Genomic DNA, 17,416 nt, shown 5'->3' with positions numbered 1-17,416 from the left:
CCTTAGACGAACTTACCTACCATTCTTCTCCTTTTTGTTTCTTTTTATTCCACTCCCTCATATCCATTTTATATAAAACTTTACATTCTTTTTTAATAACTTTAGCATAATGTTTTAATATATTTTAGAAGTTCATTATAAAAAAGTTTTAAAAGCGATACAAACTTCATTAATGCTGAAACCAACCCCCCAAATGATTTAATTGGCTCAACTTTTGATAGAAATATAAAACTATTTGTCCCTCGAAAACAACAACTCAACCAACAATATTCAATTCATTTAGAAGTTCGACAGCAATTTTTTAGTCAAAAAGAAACAAACTCCATGGATGGATCTTTCTAAACTACTCATTTCACGTTATCAGATAACTTTCAAGTCGTTAAATTGAACATAACTCAACCGGTTTAGATATATACCATCGACCAAAAAGTCAAAAGTTGGACTGAGAAATGAATGTGTGCCAAATTGGCTAAGGGACCAAAAAAGAGTCAGAGGAAAGGGAAAGGAGAGTTTCCCACTTAGCAACTCTTCCACTTCCACTTGCAAACCAGACCGTCAAGATATTCTTTTCATACAAAAGTCTTCTTCATCCTTATCCCAATGAATCATCATTCTCAAAGAATTTGGTTCTTTCTCAATGGGAAGTTGTTTTGGAGGAAAACACCAAAACCCCACTTTCAAATGAAAGCACTTAATCAAGCAGTGAGAACAAAACAAGCAGATGATTCATCAGTAATGGGCAACACAAGCTTATATCTTCCGGGTTCGGACAATCTATACTCGAGGAGACAGACGGTAAATGTAGCAGCTCAACCCTATTGTTGCTGGCCCGTTACTAAAACGTGTCTACTAAGGAGAGGTTTCCACACCCTTATAAGGAATGTTTCGTTCCCCTCTCCAACCGATGTGGGATCTCACAATCCACCTCCTTCGAGGGCGCAGCGCCCTCGCTGACACACTGCCCAATGTCTGGCTCTGATATCATTTGTAACAGCCCAGATATTGTCCGTTTTAGCTCGTTACGTATCACTGTCAGCCTCACAGTTTTAAAACACGTCTACTAAGGAGAGGTTTCCACACCCTTATAAGGAATGCTTCATTCTCCTCTCCAACTGATATGGGATATCACGGTACAAGATGGAAACACCCTATAAAACTGGGGTTATGGTTATAACCTAGCAAGAACGTTTTCATCGTTCTGATATATGTAGCTTGCACATATGGGTGTTTGAAACAAGAGCAAGAAAGATTTCGGGCACCAACGACAAGAGAACAGACACGTAGCACTTGACAGGACAGATTGATACTACAAATAGTGTAGAAAGTCAGAAGCATCCTTGCTTTCAGTATCTAAATATAGGACTTGTAATTGAAGAGACACAATGGGTGAATTCGCACAAATTCTATGTAAGCTAATGGAGTTTGTTTCCTAAATGAAAGATTCCATTCCTAGATGCCTAAACAGCAAAACAAGTAGCAGTTTTCTCAGGCTAAGCTAAATCAGGAAACATTTTAAACAGAGACAAAGCTTTGAGCTAAAGACTAAGAAGCATATATATAACCAAAACAGTTTAAAGTTGTGGATTATGCATCCGATTCATGATGAAAAAGAAAACGAAGAACGACGAAAGATTGACGTACTTATAAGTCAGTACTCTGATACACACGACTTCGAACAAACACGTTTCCACACATCTATAATCAGATCTATAGCTAATTCTCTTTGATTGTAACATATTCAAAATCATACAAGATATCATTAAGGGGGGAGACGAGAAAGGATGATACCTAAGCGAACAACACCTGAGAACTTGAGGGTGTCAAATCAGAGAAGCATTGCGGTGCATCAACGACATGCCAACTTACGTTAAAGCTCCACTTTTTTTCGCTTGTCCCCTTTCGGCTGAGCCGAGAGATATGGCCGACAGCTACATGTAGGTTCCTGCCGACGACGTATATGGTTGAGTCACATGCATTCACAGCAAAAGGCTTGCATATCTGCTCAGGTAAAGGAGGCCCTTCAATAGCATCCCAGGAATCAGAAGCTGCATCATAAACCTTAAGCTTCATTCTTTCAAGCTCTGAAACAACAAACAAATGGCCATAAACCACTACACTTGAACCAGTCCAGCCTTCTCTCAGACCAATGGCCATAGTTTCCCAATTATTAGTAGTCGGATCGTAAACCTGTCCTCTTGGAGCGACATAAAAAGGCCACAGCCAGCCTTCTGTCACTAAGAGCTTCCCGTTGAGAACTGCAGCATCATACGACGCCATATTCGTTCCCATGCTTGCGATGGAGTTCCAACTCCCTTGGATAGGATCCAAAACCTCAGCTGAGTCGAGCTCGAAAAGATCAGTGCTATTTCCTCCAGCCACATAAATCTTACCATCAATAACTCCACTGGCGAAAAACGACCTTGCTGTAATCATTTGATTCATCACAGTCCAACGATTTTTCTGCATCTCATACTTCAAAACCAAGTCGAGGGGGCAATCGACATCGGATACCATGCCACCACAAACAAAAAGAGTGCCCTCGTGAGGGATCGAGACACACCTAAACCCATGAGGGCAAACCTTATCCTTACAAGGCATGAGTGGGATACTATGCCAAGAGAAATGAGTAAGATCAAGAACCTGCCATTGAATCTTTCCAGTGCATTTATGGAAAACGAATACAAAAAGCCAAGGCTCTTTGAAACCTAACTCTTTCCTCCTAGTGAAGAACCTCTCTTTACTACCCAGAAGAAGATGCCATCTCCTGCAAACCGCCCGACACGCGGCGTGGCTATGAACTGGCAACCTGAGGAGGCAATTAAAAGCAACATCATCTGGAAGACCAGGAATTAAGGGTTCCCCACAAAGAGATGATTCCAAGTCTGATGAGGGAGTCAACAGATGAGACTTGTTTGCTAACCTAAACTTTGGGGATAATGTCATTTGGGAATCACCCAGCTTAAGAACAGGTGTTTGTTGGGACGACAATCGAACCCTCTGCATAACTATCTCTAACAAAACGCCAAGCCTTCTCAAACAATCAAATCAACAAATACTATGTTGATTTCTGATGGGGTTATTCAACTGGCTCAGTTTGAGGAACAAATCAGCTCTAAATCCAAAATCAAATAAAGAACCACCTGATTTCTCTCTTGATTATCCTCATAAGAGCGTTCCTGTAAGCTACTACTGTAGATAAACTCAACCTAGAACTTCATCTAAACCCATTAGTCAAGGAAATCAATACTCGCTCGTTTGGTTCATCGACTGTATTTTATCATCCATGTCTGCCACAGCAGATATCATGGAGGTAAGCTACAAATTTCACAGCAAACAGCAGAAAAGACAAACACCCAGAAGAAAATACCTCAATAGAAGCCCAAATTGCAGCAATCACACCCTTAAATAGCCAAAACGAAACGATTTACAAAGACCCAGATGATAAATAGAAGGGGGGAAATCCAAAATCCAGGATCCTTAACAGAAGAAAACTCAGCCACAAATGATTTGATGAAAAACGAAGCGAGGAAGGGAAATCAGGAAGGCAGAAAGTACTTACAAGAAAAGGGGATTTACAGGGGAATAGTCACAGAGATGGTGACTTTGTGATGAGATTTAGAGCTCTGGGGTTGCAATTCCAATACAGAAGGAGGAGGAGGAGGAGGAGAAGAAGAAGAAGAAGAAGAAGAATAGAAGATCGGTGACCTGTAATGTAACGTAAGTCTTGAAAATCCCGATTTATCCTTGAAAAGCAAGAGATTATTTAATTTTGTGGCAGACGTAGGTCTCCTCAAATCTCGATTAGTCTCGCACCCACGCGCAGGAAGAGGGAGTTGAACCCAAATTGTCACGAGAGGGACTGTAGGTGTAGCTACAGAACAAAGAGACGTGATCTGTACGCGTTCGCTGAGGAAGAGAAAAAGTAAGGGTTTTGAAGATGTAAAAATTGTGGATTAAAGCAACAAAGCTGCTAATCTCCATCAATAGAGACGCTTAAACTCGAAGCCAAAAGCTAGCGCAATCTAAGGCACCCCCGGGGAATATTAATAAAAATTAGGCCCAAAGGAGTAGCTTCATCTCCATACCTGGAATGAGGGACTGGCAGCCATACCCAATTACTTAATCCAATACAATATCAAATCTTTCACTTTTTAACTCATTTCTTTTGTTGGAACCTCCCTCTCCATTGATTTAAATATTACCGTTATCTTATATTAGTTGGAGATGAGAATGAACCCCTTGTTGTTGTAAAAACTGTGAGGCTAACTATAACAACTCAAATCCATTACTAGAAAATATTGTTCTTTATGTGATTTTCCTTTCGAGCTTTCCCTCAAAGGGGGTGGATTGGGGAGTCCCATATCGACTAGAGAAGGGAATGAGTGCCGCTCAACCCCGAAGGGAAGTGGGTTGTGAGATAGAAGCATTCTTTATAAGGGCATAGAAACTTTTCTTCACCATTTACGTTTTTAAAATTTTGACGAGAAGCCCGAAATGGAAAGCCCAAATAGGACAATATCGGTTACTAGTGGGCTTAAGGTTGGTACAATAACGACGATACATAATGGGCTATAGCAGACGATATATGCTAGCGATGGGCTTAATTTGTTACAAATGATATCATAACTTGACACCAAATTGTGTGCCAATGAAGACGCTAAGCCCCAAAAGATGGTGAATTGTGAGATGCTAATTTAAATATTAAGTATTTTTCTGAAAGCTATTTCTTTTTTTTTTAATTTATAATTTCTTTTCTAATTTTTTTTTGTAGGCTTAAAATTTTATAAAACCAATTAAGGTCCTTTTATTTATTTTTTACTATTTTAACTATGTATTACTAATAGTTTAATTAATTATACTTCAAAATTTTTAGTAATGAAATTTAACTAATTTTAAAAAATATTTAAAAGGGTATGGCATATATTTGCTTCCATTTTCTATAAACAAAATAATAAAATAATAAAAAATATATTTATTAAACATTCCACTTAAAACTTTAAAGTTGAGTATTAATAATTTTTTATTAATTTTTTCAAAACTAATAAAATATAGATTCTTTACTTGTTAAAAAATAATGTTGTTGACGTGTATTCATTTACTAGAGATCCGACATTTAAATCTTTACGTTTCAAATATTTATCGAATAAAAATGTTCTATATTCTATTATATATATATAATTTATGTGATATATAATATATAATAAGGTGTTTGGATGAAGCCTTAACAATCCATATAAGGAATAAAGTTGGGATAAGAATATAAATAGCAAAAAGAATTAAGAAATAAAGTAAGGATCTCTTTGCAATAAAATCTCACCTATATCTCAACCACTATATCTCATCATTATCTATGTAACTAAATTAATAACCACTAATTTTCGGGGTTAAATTATAAATTGGATTATATTGGTAGAAAAAATTGAACTTTAGTCTTTATCGTTTAATTTTAGGGGTCAAATTTGTAATTTAGCCAAATTGGGTCGGCCCGTAAATTAAAAACTTCCAAACCAACCTCATAATGGGCTTCCATAAATTGGGTCGGCCGGCCCGTAAGATGGATCCAAATGTTTGTAACTTTTTTTAGGCATTTAGTGGTTGGGGCTTGCTTACTACGTGTTTTTATTACGTTGTAAGATTCTTCACTTGAGAAAACTATTCATTTTTGTCTCGTGCATTTAATGTTATAATACACGTAGCTACCTAGATGTCTCGAATGATTTACGAGAGTAAAGATTATCTTTATAGATCAATACGTGTCATTTCAATATAGTTTCTTCTCACTCACATGCTTCTTAAGAAATTTCTAATACGTCATCCAACACTAAATTGCTCTAATTCATGCATAGGACGTTCCATGATTAAATCATCGAACATGAAAGTCCACTTTGTAGGTTGTTAGTGCTAAAATGTCATCACTAGTCGAATAGGGTTAAAGCCCAACCTAATTATATTTATGATTTAAGATTTTAGGAATAAAGGTAGGAAAATGATTTAGAAATTTTAAGAATAAAGTTAGGAAAATGATACAGGTATTTTAGGAAAAATATATAGAAATTGTAGGAATAGATTGAATACCTCTAGTATAAATACCTCCACTCTACTTAGTTTATAATCTCAAGAAATCACAATCAATACAAAGTATAGTTTCTAGGGAGTCTATTTCTGATTGGTCTTAATAAAGTGTGCGGGTGTTTACATTGGTCTTAATAAAGTGTGCGAGTGTTTCCCACCGAAAGTTGTTGTAAATCTCTTCTCGATTGGTCTTAATAAAGAAGTGTGCGAGTGTTTACATTGGTCTTAATGAAGTGTGCGAGTGTTTCCCACCGAGAGTTGTAAATCTCTTCTCGATTGGTCTTAATAAAGTGTGCGAGTATTTCCCGCAGAGGGTTGTGTTCAATAGTTGGTATAGTCAGGAAGTGATTATCATATCTGACAAAGTATTGAATAAAAAAAAAACTAACCCAACCCAACCTTATGGTTTAGGTTAGAGAATTTAGGTTTTCGGGTAATTTAAACACCCCTAATAGCGTTTTTTTTTTTGGATATAGGACGAACAAGACTCGACGGTTACCGAAAAGTGGGCGTTAAAACAACAATGAATGACCTCTCCCACCTCCACCCTTAACCAAAGTGATTTGATTCAAAACTGGCAAAACACAGTACAGAGGAAGAGGAAGGAGATGTGAGTTTTGTTGACATTTTCCTCAAACTGGTGAGAGTTATAAGTGCCCATCTCTGTCCTTTGCACTTCATCACTATTCTATTCTTTTCACCTTCAATTATTGCAATAATTTTTCACTATTGTTGCTTCAAACTTCCTTCTCAACGTCTGTTATTGCTTGCCGGGTCGGTGGACTCGAGGGTATAATGTTAAAGAGAGCGTTGCAATAGTGGAAAGTTCTCCTAAACACATACGTTTTAAAATCGTGAGGCTGACGACGATATATAACAGACCATAGTGGACAATATGTGCTAGCTGTGGGCTTGGGATGTTAGATCCCGCTCAACCCTTAACAAAACACTATACTTTGTTATACTACAGAAGGGCTATCCGTGTCAAGTAATGTACTTAGTGTTACAAGATCGATCACACTCGCACACCCACAAATAGAAATTAAAAAAAGAGACAAAGATTTACGTAGTTCAGAGAGTAAAAATTCTCCTACATCCACGGGTAGCAACCAATCTCAATAATCAAAGTGTTTACAAAGTGTATATTTCACACTCTCATACTACAAAGTTTATCAACAAAGTTCTTCCAAATGTCACTCAACAAATACAAAATTACACTGTAACTAACCCTTTATATAGGAATAGAAATATTAATGTCATACATGAATCATGTATCATAATGGAATATGAACTAAAAAGGGTTATGAACCAGAATTATGAACTAAATAAAGCCAAACACATGCATAGAAGATGCATGAACCTATTCTTCATGACAACTTACAACACTAAGCATGAACATGAATCTCAGCTCAAAATGTAAGTTTAGAAGTAAACGAGTTAGTAGGACACGAAAAACGATTCAACGTGGGAGTTAGAACATAAAATATCTTATACATATGATATCACCAAGAACATCACACTCACACTTGTTCCTAGTGTATATAGATTAGTTTTCACGTGATACTAGAAAGCCGAAAACGTAGAGATTCGGCAAAAGTAACATCCTTAAGATGCTGTTTGTTTGATGTTGGGGTCGGATGTGTGTGTGTGTGTTAGGTAAGTGTCGAAGCAGCTAACAAGAGCTCGAGGTTTTCTTCGCCACTATCATACATGTAACCAAAAAGTTAGGACAGAAATGGACGTTTGAATAGGGAATTGATTTGATGAGAAGGGTTACGTTTGGGGGCACTGAGGGAACTCATTATTCATTATGTATATTTGACAAAGAAGATGAAAAGAAAAGTATGCATAGCACAAGTGGGGTGGAGAGAATGGAGCATATTACCATTTTTTGCTTCAAGACACTCTCACTTCCCCTTTTATAAAGCTGAGCCACCCCTTTACTTTACTACTCATCTTTCATTCACTGCCACATTTGTTTTTCACACCATTCTATCTCTATGTGTTCCAAGCTTTTGTGTGCATCCTCCCACTTGGCTAGCCCCCACCCGTCCCATCTTCGTCCCCATCTTAGATGTTTTTTCTCTCCAACATGGTTGGAGTGAGAATTCGAACATTTCTGACTTTCATAATAGATGTATATATAATGTTGTCTTAATGAGTTGAGCTATATTTAAATTGGAAAATTAATAAAAGATGTTATGTTTAAGGTAAGTAAGTATTGAATTAACCTTAATTTGTTCCAAGTTTTTGTATGCATCCTCCCACTTGGCTAGTCTCATCCCCGACTCTTCCCCGTCATATGTGGTTTTTTACGTTCGACATGATTAGGGTGAGAAATCGAACATTTCCGACTTCAAAATTGATGTATATATAATGTTATCTTAATGAGCTAAGCTATATTTAAATTGGAAAATTAATAATTATTGAGATGAATATCGAATTAGTTTTTCTCCCGCATATGATTATATTAATGGTGGTGGAAAAAATAAATATAATATTTAATTATCAACTAAAAATTTAAGAAATTTGTAATATATAAATAGAGACGAGATATAATAAACTTAAGTAATCATAAAATTATTTTTTATGTACAAAAAAAAATCAAAATATTCTTTTAGTCAAAATAAATAAATATATATATATATATATATATATATATATATATATATATATATATATATATATATATATATAAAGCATCACCTTTTCCCCTTCAAATTCGGTAAAGCATAAGTTTTGTTGTTTTCTTTTTTTTTTTTAAGATATTTTTGTTTTCAACCAAAAAAAATACATTTTTATTATTTATTCTAAAATCTATGTATACTCACTTCTTTTAATTTATAAAATAAATTAACACTGTTTTTATTTTATTTTATTTTTTTTAACTGATGATGTTTATTTGTTTTCAAAATCTAAATTGTATACCTAATTGTCATCGGTCGATTTATGTCTGTTCAAAAAAATGTGTATCTAAAGATGACGACTTTAGAAAGTTCCCAAAAAACGATATTACAAGAATTTGCGAGTTCATTAATTAAAAATAAATAAATAAAGTAGAAGAAAAAAAAAAAAGAAAGAAGAGGAAGTTAAAGTTGATTTGTGTTGGAAGATTTTTTTTTTCTTTTTTATTTTATTTTTCCTCATTTCTCAAATGTTGAATATTACAAATTTTTTGTGGACAGAAACAACAGAATAAAATCATTTCCCCATTTTACTAATTTTGACTCTTCCTTTACAAAAATAATAATAATAATAATAAATAAATAAATAAAAAGAAAAACTTTGACATTTAAATAAAACTCACACCACATGTTGCATTTTAGTGCTTTTATAATAATTCTAATTACAATTTGTTGCTTATATTTTTAAAATTATTAATAGAATTTACCGAACATAATATCATTAGTAAAAATTGATAGGCGTCATCGAGAGAGCTTTACTCGTAAACACGAAACTATACTTGCTTATGTCGAATATCCTAATTTAATTTAATTAATTTCTTTGAAAAAACGTGTTTTTTTTTGTCTAAGACGGACCCGAATTCCGAATACTTTCTTTCTCTATATAAATGTCTTCTTGTTTCTCTCAATTTTTGCCTCCAAAAAATCTCTCCCTCTCTCTCTCTTCCATTCTCTCTCTCTAGAAATTGCAATTCCATTTATTCTTTTTTTAAATTATTTATTTTCAACATAAAAAAATGGCTATGGCACTCTCTTCAAGTTCAGCCTCACTCCATTTGGGCTTGGGTTTGGGCTTTCCTACTAGGCCCATTAGGAAAAAGCCCAATCTGAGAAACGAGGTGATTTCCTGCACACTAAACTCCCCGTCTGTGTTCCATTACCCGAAACAGCCCAATAAACGGCCGAGAATCACGGAAGACGACGCTTCCAAATGTCGTCATCATCCTCCCCGCTGGAATTTACTGCAAAAAGGAGCTTCCATGGCTTTTGACATCCTCGAACAAGCCTTGCTGAATTACGACAACCTTAATCTTCCTAAAAACTTCGACCCACATGTCCAAATCGCTGGGAACTACGCTCCGGTACCGGAACAATCGGTTTCTCACTCTCTTCCGGTCACTGGCGCCATCCCTGATTGCATCAATGGTGTCTATCTCCGAAACGGCGCAAACCCATTATTCGAACCGCTCGGAGGTCATCATCTGTTTGACGGTGACGGTATGATTCACGCTGTTACAATCGGCGGCGGATGTACCAGCTATGCCTGCAGGTTCACTGAAACAGAGAGGCTTGTTCAAGAAAGGTCCATTGGCCGGCCGGTTTTTCCCAAGACCATTGGTGAGCTCCATGGACATTCCGGCATTGCTCGTCTTCTTCTCTTCTACGCTCGAGGACTGTTTGGGTTAATTGACCACCGTCACGGCACCGGAGTCGCTAACGCCGGCTTGGTCTACTTCAATGGTCATCTTTTGGCTATGTCAGAAGAAGACCTTCCGTATCACGTTCGTATCACCCCCTCCGGCGATCTGGTCACTGCCGGGCGGTATAATTTCGAGGGTCAGCTCGATTCTCCGATGGTCGCTCACCCCAAAATCGACCCGGATTCCGGTGAGCTCTTTGCCCTCAGCTACAATTTTACTCACAAGCCGTATTTAACTCACTTCCGATTCTCACCGGATGGGAAAATGTCGCCTAAAATCGAAATTCCGGTGGAAATTCCGACAATGATGCACGATTTCGCCATAACAGAGAATTTTGTCGTGATCCCAGATCAACAAGTCGTTTTCAATCTTCGGAAAATGATCAACGGTGGATCTCCGGTAATGTACGACGACAAAAAGACGCCCCGATTTGGGTTCTTACCGAAAAACGCAACGGATTCATCGAATCTCATATGGGTTGATTCGCCGGCTGATACGTTCTGTTTCCATCTGTGGAATGCGTGGGAAGAAACAGAGTCAAACGAGGTCGTTGTAATCGGGTCCTGCATGACCCCACCGGATTCCATTTTCAACGGACAAGACGAGGATTTGAAGGCGATTCTAACGGAAATCCGGTTCAATTTGGTTACCGGAGATTCAGCTCGCCGGCCGATCGTTTCGAAACCAGAGGAGGTGAACCTGGAAGTCGGAATGGTGAACCAGAGCCTTGTCGGGAGGAAAACCCGGTACGCTTATTTGGCTATTACAGAGCCATGGCCGAAGGCGTGTGGGTTCGCGAAAGTGGATCTCTGGTCGGGAGAGATAAAGAAGTACATTTACGGCGATCAACGGTACGGCGGAGAGCCATACTTTTTGGGGAGAGAAGTATACTCCGATTGTGAAAGAGAGGACGATGGGTTCATAATGGTGTTGGTGCACGACGAGAAGAAATGGAGATCGGAGCTTCAGATTGTGAATGCCATTGATTTGAAGCTCGAAGCTTCTGTGGAGCTGCCAAACAGAGTACCCTATGGTTTTCATGGCACGTTTGTTCATGCTAGCCAGTTACCACATCAGGCTTAGCACAAATTATGAACAACCATCCGGTTGGATGTAGATTCAAATTTTGATAGGATAGATTTGTTTATTTGTTATGTCGATATTGAAAATAAATCATTTAAAAATAGTATTAGAATGTTGATATAGTCGTCTAAGCTAGTAATTGCCTCTTGTATTTCGATGTTTACTTAGTTGTTAGTGTTTTCTTGTCGGGTAAGTGTTAAATGTATACTCGATTTTACATTTCGACCTTGAAGGACATAACTTAGTCTGGGTTTAACAATTAAGCTATAAACAACATAATCTCACAGCTAGCAAATATTGTCTTATTTATACTTCTCTCAAGATAATTCACAGCTAGTCGATATTGTCTTTTTTATACTTCTCATCGAAGTTTTTACAACACGTCTATTAGGGGGAGGTTTCTACACCCTTGAATGTTTCGTTTTTTCCACACTCTTATGAAGAATTATTCGTTCTACTCTACAACCGACGTGGGTCAAATTTGTTTCGGTTGGAGTGACAGGTGTAAACATCCTCAGATGGATTCATTAAAATTGCTAGAAGAGTCAAACAGCAGGGTGATATGGTCGTGTTTGGCTCCGACAGCCGCCACAGTTCTAAGAGAGCAAACTTCAAAACTTGGTGCTACGACGTGTTCCCCAAGTAACAAGAACTTTTCCAAGTAAAAGCCAACCATTGAAGATTTGTTCAAAGCCAACCATTGAAGATTTGTTCATACAAACAAATCTGTTGCAATAGTTTCATAAATGGCTTAGCTAATGAGATTTTAACATATTGTCTCGTTGGTCGTCATTCAGGCCTTGAGAGCCACAAACTGTTGCATAACTTGGACACTGACTAACTGCCTATGGCTGCTTAGGACTAATTATTGGCAAAGCTGTTCAACGGCAGTCACAATCTGGGGTGCCTCAACCACAGTCCAATCTTCCATGGTCGATGCATAAGGGGTTGGCTCGGTCTCAACGGTTTCAACAACCTGATGTCGATTAGTTCGGGATTGTAACCTTTGTTAACTAGAGTTTTAGCAGCTTGCATCACATGATCCTCATCCAGGAATATGTCAATATTGGGACGTGCTCTCCAGCTCTAACCATCTTCGTTCCCTCGGGAGAACCCATGACACAAACACGTTGATGTTGGTCATGGTCCATTTCTTCCTCCAAACCTTCTCTTAATGCTTCAAAAAGCAAGAGTTCATGCCTGCGAAGAATAATAAAGCGACTTATAGATCTCAAAATCCACCTCTTTTTGGGGCTTAGCATCCTCGTTGGCACACCGGTGCCCACCCTCCTTCAAGGCTCAGCATCCTCACTGGCACACTGCCCTCCTTTCAGGGCTTATCATCCTTGCTGGCATACCATTCGGTGTCTGCCCCCCTTTCAGGGCTTATCGTCCTTGCTGGCATACCGTTCGGTGCCTGGATCTAATACAATTTGTATCAGTTCAAGCCCACCGCTAGCCGATATTGTCTTCTTTAGGTTTTTCCTTCCGAGCCTCCCCTCAAGGTTTTAAAACACGTCTGTTAGGGAGGGATTTTCACACTCTTATAAAGAATGTTTTGTTCTCCTTTCCAACCGACGTGGGATCTCACACAAAGTATGTAATTCTATGGCTCGTAGCCATCTATAAGGCACTTAGCCACTGGACTCAAGGACATTCTCTATGGCACCATTACTCCCGATGAATCAGCTTATGTAGCTTACCATCAAAAGGGCTTAAACAAGACAACGCTTTCAACCATTTTATCTTCGCTGCCACGCCTAATGTCCTCAATAACTTGGTCATCAAAGGTATTCAAAATGGTTTTCTTGAGAGTAAGGACTTAATGAACCGAATGAAATGAAACTCAAATAGGACCATATCTATTAGTTGTTGGCATGGACAGTTACAAATGGTATTAGAGCCAGACACCTGACAGTGTGCCAACGAAGACAGAACCCTGAAGGGGATGAACACCATGCGGTGTGCCAACGAGAACGCTAACCTCCGAATGGGATGAATTGTGAGATCTCACCTCAATTAGAGAGAGGAACGAGTGTCAGCAAGGACGCATAGTCTCAAAGAGGGTGGATAAACATTCTTTACAAGAGTGTGAAAACCTCTCCCTATCAAACGTGTTTGAAATTCTTTGAGAGAAAAGTCACCGTCGCTACAAGCTCAAACATGGGTCGATTTTGTCCATAATATAACTCGGAAATATTTAAAATTTCTCAACATTAATTCAATCTGTAAATATAATCCGTAAATATGATAATAGACTTCAAAATATGATTTAGATAAATTTTACTTCTGCGTACCCAACACGTGTCCACAGATGGATTACATTAATGGGTGAGATTTGTTAAATTACTGAATTGCCTCTTGTGAGACGTGGAGGGTTTTGATTGGAAAGTGAAAAGTATTTAAAATCTGGATTTAGCCGATTAATTAGGTGGCCTTTCGCCTAACTTTTTTAATTTTGTTTTTATTAGATGGGTTTTATTTATTTATTTATTTTATAATAGATGGGTATTAATATTTATGGGTTTGCTTTTCTGTTCATGTATTTTCAAAGTTTTTAATTAATATGTATGCCGTTCTTATTTAGTGAGATAATTTAAATTGGGAATATGGACTCAAAAATTAATAATTCTAAAATTCTAATTTTTTTTATTTTAAAAAACAAATATCCAAAATACAGACTAGAATTCTTTGAATTCTAGTTAGAAATATCAAATTTTTACTCAAAAAACTTAAATTCCAATTTAAATTTGAGGAATTTAAATTTCATCCCAAAAAAAAAGTTGACATTTATTATTTGCTTTAATTATGCTAAAATGAGGGGTTAGGAGAGGGTTTTAATGGGTTTTTTTAGATTTAATTATTGTCATTAGGTATTAAAAAAATAATAATTGTGATGAATTTAAAAGAAAAAAGGTTAAATTTTTGTTTTGAAAAAATATAAACACATAAAATATAACTAAATTAGTGTAGGAGCTCGGGGTCTACTCGGGTGAGGTAGATTTTTTTTTTTTACCCACCCAAAATTTTAAGTTGGTTGAATTTAGTAGATAAGATTTACAACTCAATCTATCCCAATTCTCTATTTTCCAATTGTCTTGTTTGATTGTTCATTTTTTTTAATTATTTTTAAAAAATTATTTATTCATAATATTACGTTGATAATTAAACTACAAAATATTCACGGGTCACAACATATTACTAACATCAGTTACAAAACGTCCAATATTCTAAATTTTCATAATAATCTTAAAAGTAGAGTTGGGTTAGAATCCTATTTTTTGATTCGTTGGGTTGACCCGATCAAAAATTGGCGTCATGAACTGACTTGAATAGTTTGTATTAATTGGAGAGACTCGCTTGTATATAATAATTTTGTATATAATAATTTTAAGAACCTCCCAAGGCTTTGACAAGTTTTTAAAAACTTTAAAATTTATTAAATAAAAAAAATTAAAATTTTAAATATTATTTTTAAGAATTTACTAAATTTTGTTATTTAACCTATATTCTTAAGTATTATTTAAAAAAAAAAATTAAATGTTGGTCATGGAATTGGAAACGAAAATTATATTAGTCTCTTCTTTAATATACTCTTAACATTATTTATACAAATGAGTGTATTCATATTCATTTATTAATAAATTAATTCCAAAAAAAAAAATATATATATATAATCATACTGTTCATTTATTTTCAATTGTATAGATAACCTTTGATAGGAAAAAATCGTGACTAATATGACTTTTAGGTCAAATATTCATACCATAATTTATTATTATTATTATTATTATTATTATTATCATTATTATTTATTTAGAACAATAAATAAAATAATTTAAATCTTTTGTATATTAATTATCGTTAAGTTAGGTTTAATTTATAATTTCTAAACTTTGAAAGTAACGTTTTGAAAGTAACTTTGAAAGTAGGGTTGGTTTATAATGATTTAATTTAGTTTTATAACAATTTAATAATGTCCTTTATTATTAAAAAGTTATAAAATTATTTTACGATTATTCTACTGTCGAAAAACATAATAGAGACCGATAGTTACAATTTTAACACATACAGATAAAATTGTTACAAAATTGAAACTACGGAAATTAAATTATCAACTTTATGAAAATTTTGGGACTAAAAATAATTTTCAATTATTTATATTGATAGTTTGAAAAAATGGGCCTTAATTAATTCTGTAGGTAGGTGAGCGTGATGCACAATAGTCAATAAAAAAAATTTCGGTTGAATTAAATAAACCATATGGTATTGACTTTATAAGATTATTTTTTTTATTAAAAATAATGGATTAATTAATAAAATTGGGCACAACGAAAATTCCAAATTCAATGGATGAAATTTTAAAATGAGGTGGCAATTGGATTATCTACGTGTCAAAAAATAAGAGGTGGGAAATGTCGGGGAATTGTGGGCCCTTTTTCCAGCCCACAAATGAGTTGGAAGAACCGCCGAACCCACTCGCATGGGTTTGGTTTCACTTCCACGTGATCACTTATTTTTTGCACGTGAAAGAAAAATTCATTAAAAAAGAAAAACAAATAAAACAAAACAATGGGTTTTTATTTATTATTATTATCTTAGGATTATAATAATATTTAATTTCAACGATATTAGTTTATGAACATTTAACCTTTTATTATTTTTTTTTCTTTTTTCCATTTTGAGTTTTATATTCTAATCACAAAAATATATATTTATTTAAGATATATATATATATATATTGGTACATGATTTTCTTATATTCGCGTTGAAAAAAAAAAAAAGAATTTTAGAAAGGATTGGATTGTAGGATTCATCTCAGTCCAATTTAGGGAGAGAATCGTCAAGAAGTAGATACTTCAAAACATTTATAAATTTCAGTCGTTAGAGTAACCCACGTTTTGTTTTGATAGTATAGTTAGACGTTTATGCAATCCATGTGGTCCAAACCTCAACCCCAGTCTTCGTAGGTCGATGGATCCACCTGTTTTCTCCTTCTAGGACATGCTATCGGGTTGACCTCTCAAGCTGAATTTTATGGCCAAAAAAAAAAAAGGCATGTTGATAGAGCTAGATAGGGAGGCGAGACTAGTTCGTAGGTCTCGACCTAACCTGTAAGCTAACCTTCTTAAAAACCTATTACTTAATAAGAATTTCTTATGCATAATATGTGGGGTATGAAAGATTCAATTTAGCCGTGAACCATACTAAGCAAGTAAAGCTCCAACTTATAAAAGGGGCCTTGACCTAGCTTACTAAGCGTTGGTTCGAGACCAGCCAGTAACCTCGAGGGAAGTAGGGAAGAAAAAACATCGAGAAAAAAAATCCACTCGAACTATCTTTGCTACGAGGATTACTCCATGTGATCTCAATTAGTTTGACCGCGTTCACGTCTCACCATTCTCTTGTTTCACTAAATAAGGAAAGTAAAGCAAGAAAGGGATATAGAATATGAAGGGCACGGGTAGATAAAGTAGGAATTTGGAGGAGTTGGGGACGGGGATGAGGATGAGGAATATAATTCTCGTCCCTGGCCCCGCTCATCTAACTAAGAAACATCTCTCTCTACTCCCTTCTCAATTTCACTAGATTTCTCATTCCATTCGGGTGGGTCCTACAGAACCTTGGCCCGATATATCTTTTATTTAATGTTATTTGATATAATTTAGCTTAAAATAAAACATACAATAATATAAATATTAAAATGAAAATAATAATAATAATAATAATAATAATAATAATAATAATAATAAGAACAATTAAATGGTTGGAAATTTGAATTGTCCACCGCAAAAGATAAGACGGTTGGCTTTAGCTATCATTGTCAAATACGACTCCACTTTCCACCCTCTTTTTTTTTTTTTTTTTTATAATATA

General features: G+C 35.7%; 2 protein-coding genes across 2 annotated transcripts; one reads left to right on the top strand and one right to left on the bottom strand.

The window, feature by feature from the left end:
* Positions 1–1,558: 1,558 nt before the first annotated feature.
* Positions 1,559–3,914, bottom strand: LOC111434083 (F-box/kelch-repeat protein At1g30090). The gene is made up of 2 exons (XM_023071379.1): positions 3,368–3,914; positions 1,559–3,287 (listed from the first exon to the last, which is right to left on the bottom strand). Exon 2 carries the CDS (start codon positions 3,001–3,003, stop codon positions 1,789–1,791), a length of 1,215 nt encoding a protein of 404 aa, XP_022927147.1. The 5' UTR covers positions 3,004–3,287; positions 3,368–3,914; the 3' UTR covers positions 1,559–1,788.
* A 5,843-nt stretch (positions 3,915–9,757) lies between these two features.
* On the top strand, positions 9,758–11,725 carry LOC111434081 (probable 9-cis-epoxycarotenoid dioxygenase NCED5, chloroplastic). Its single transcript, XM_023071377.1, has one exon. The coding sequence runs from the start codon at positions 9,773–9,775 to the stop codon at positions 11,537–11,539; it is 1,767 nt and encodes a 588-aa protein (XP_022927145.1). The 5' UTR covers positions 9,758–9,772; the 3' UTR covers positions 11,540–11,725.
* The last annotated feature ends 5,691 nt before the right edge of the window (positions 11,726–17,416 follow it).

This window comes from Cucurbita moschata, unplaced genomic scaffold (assembly GCF_002738365.1).
Source record: "Cucurbita moschata cultivar Rifu unplaced genomic scaffold, Cmos_1.0 Cmo_Scf00044, whole genome shotgun sequence".
In the NCBI taxonomy this organism is placed as follows: Eukaryota; Viridiplantae; Streptophyta; class Magnoliopsida; order Cucurbitales; family Cucurbitaceae; genus Cucurbita; species Cucurbita moschata.
Note: the sequence above shows the minus strand (reverse complement) of the source record. Positions and strands in the feature narration are given on the sequence as shown.

Bases quoted from the DNA above. Each gene is read 5' to 3' on its own strand.
- LOC111434081 (XM_023071377.1), top strand. From the start codon at position 9,773: ATGGCTATGGCACTCTCTTCAAGTTCAGCCTCACTCCATTTGGGCTTG.
- LOC111434083 (XM_023071379.1), bottom strand. From the start codon at position 3,003: ATGCAGAGGGTTCGATTGTCGTCCCAACAAACACCTGTTCTTAAGCTG.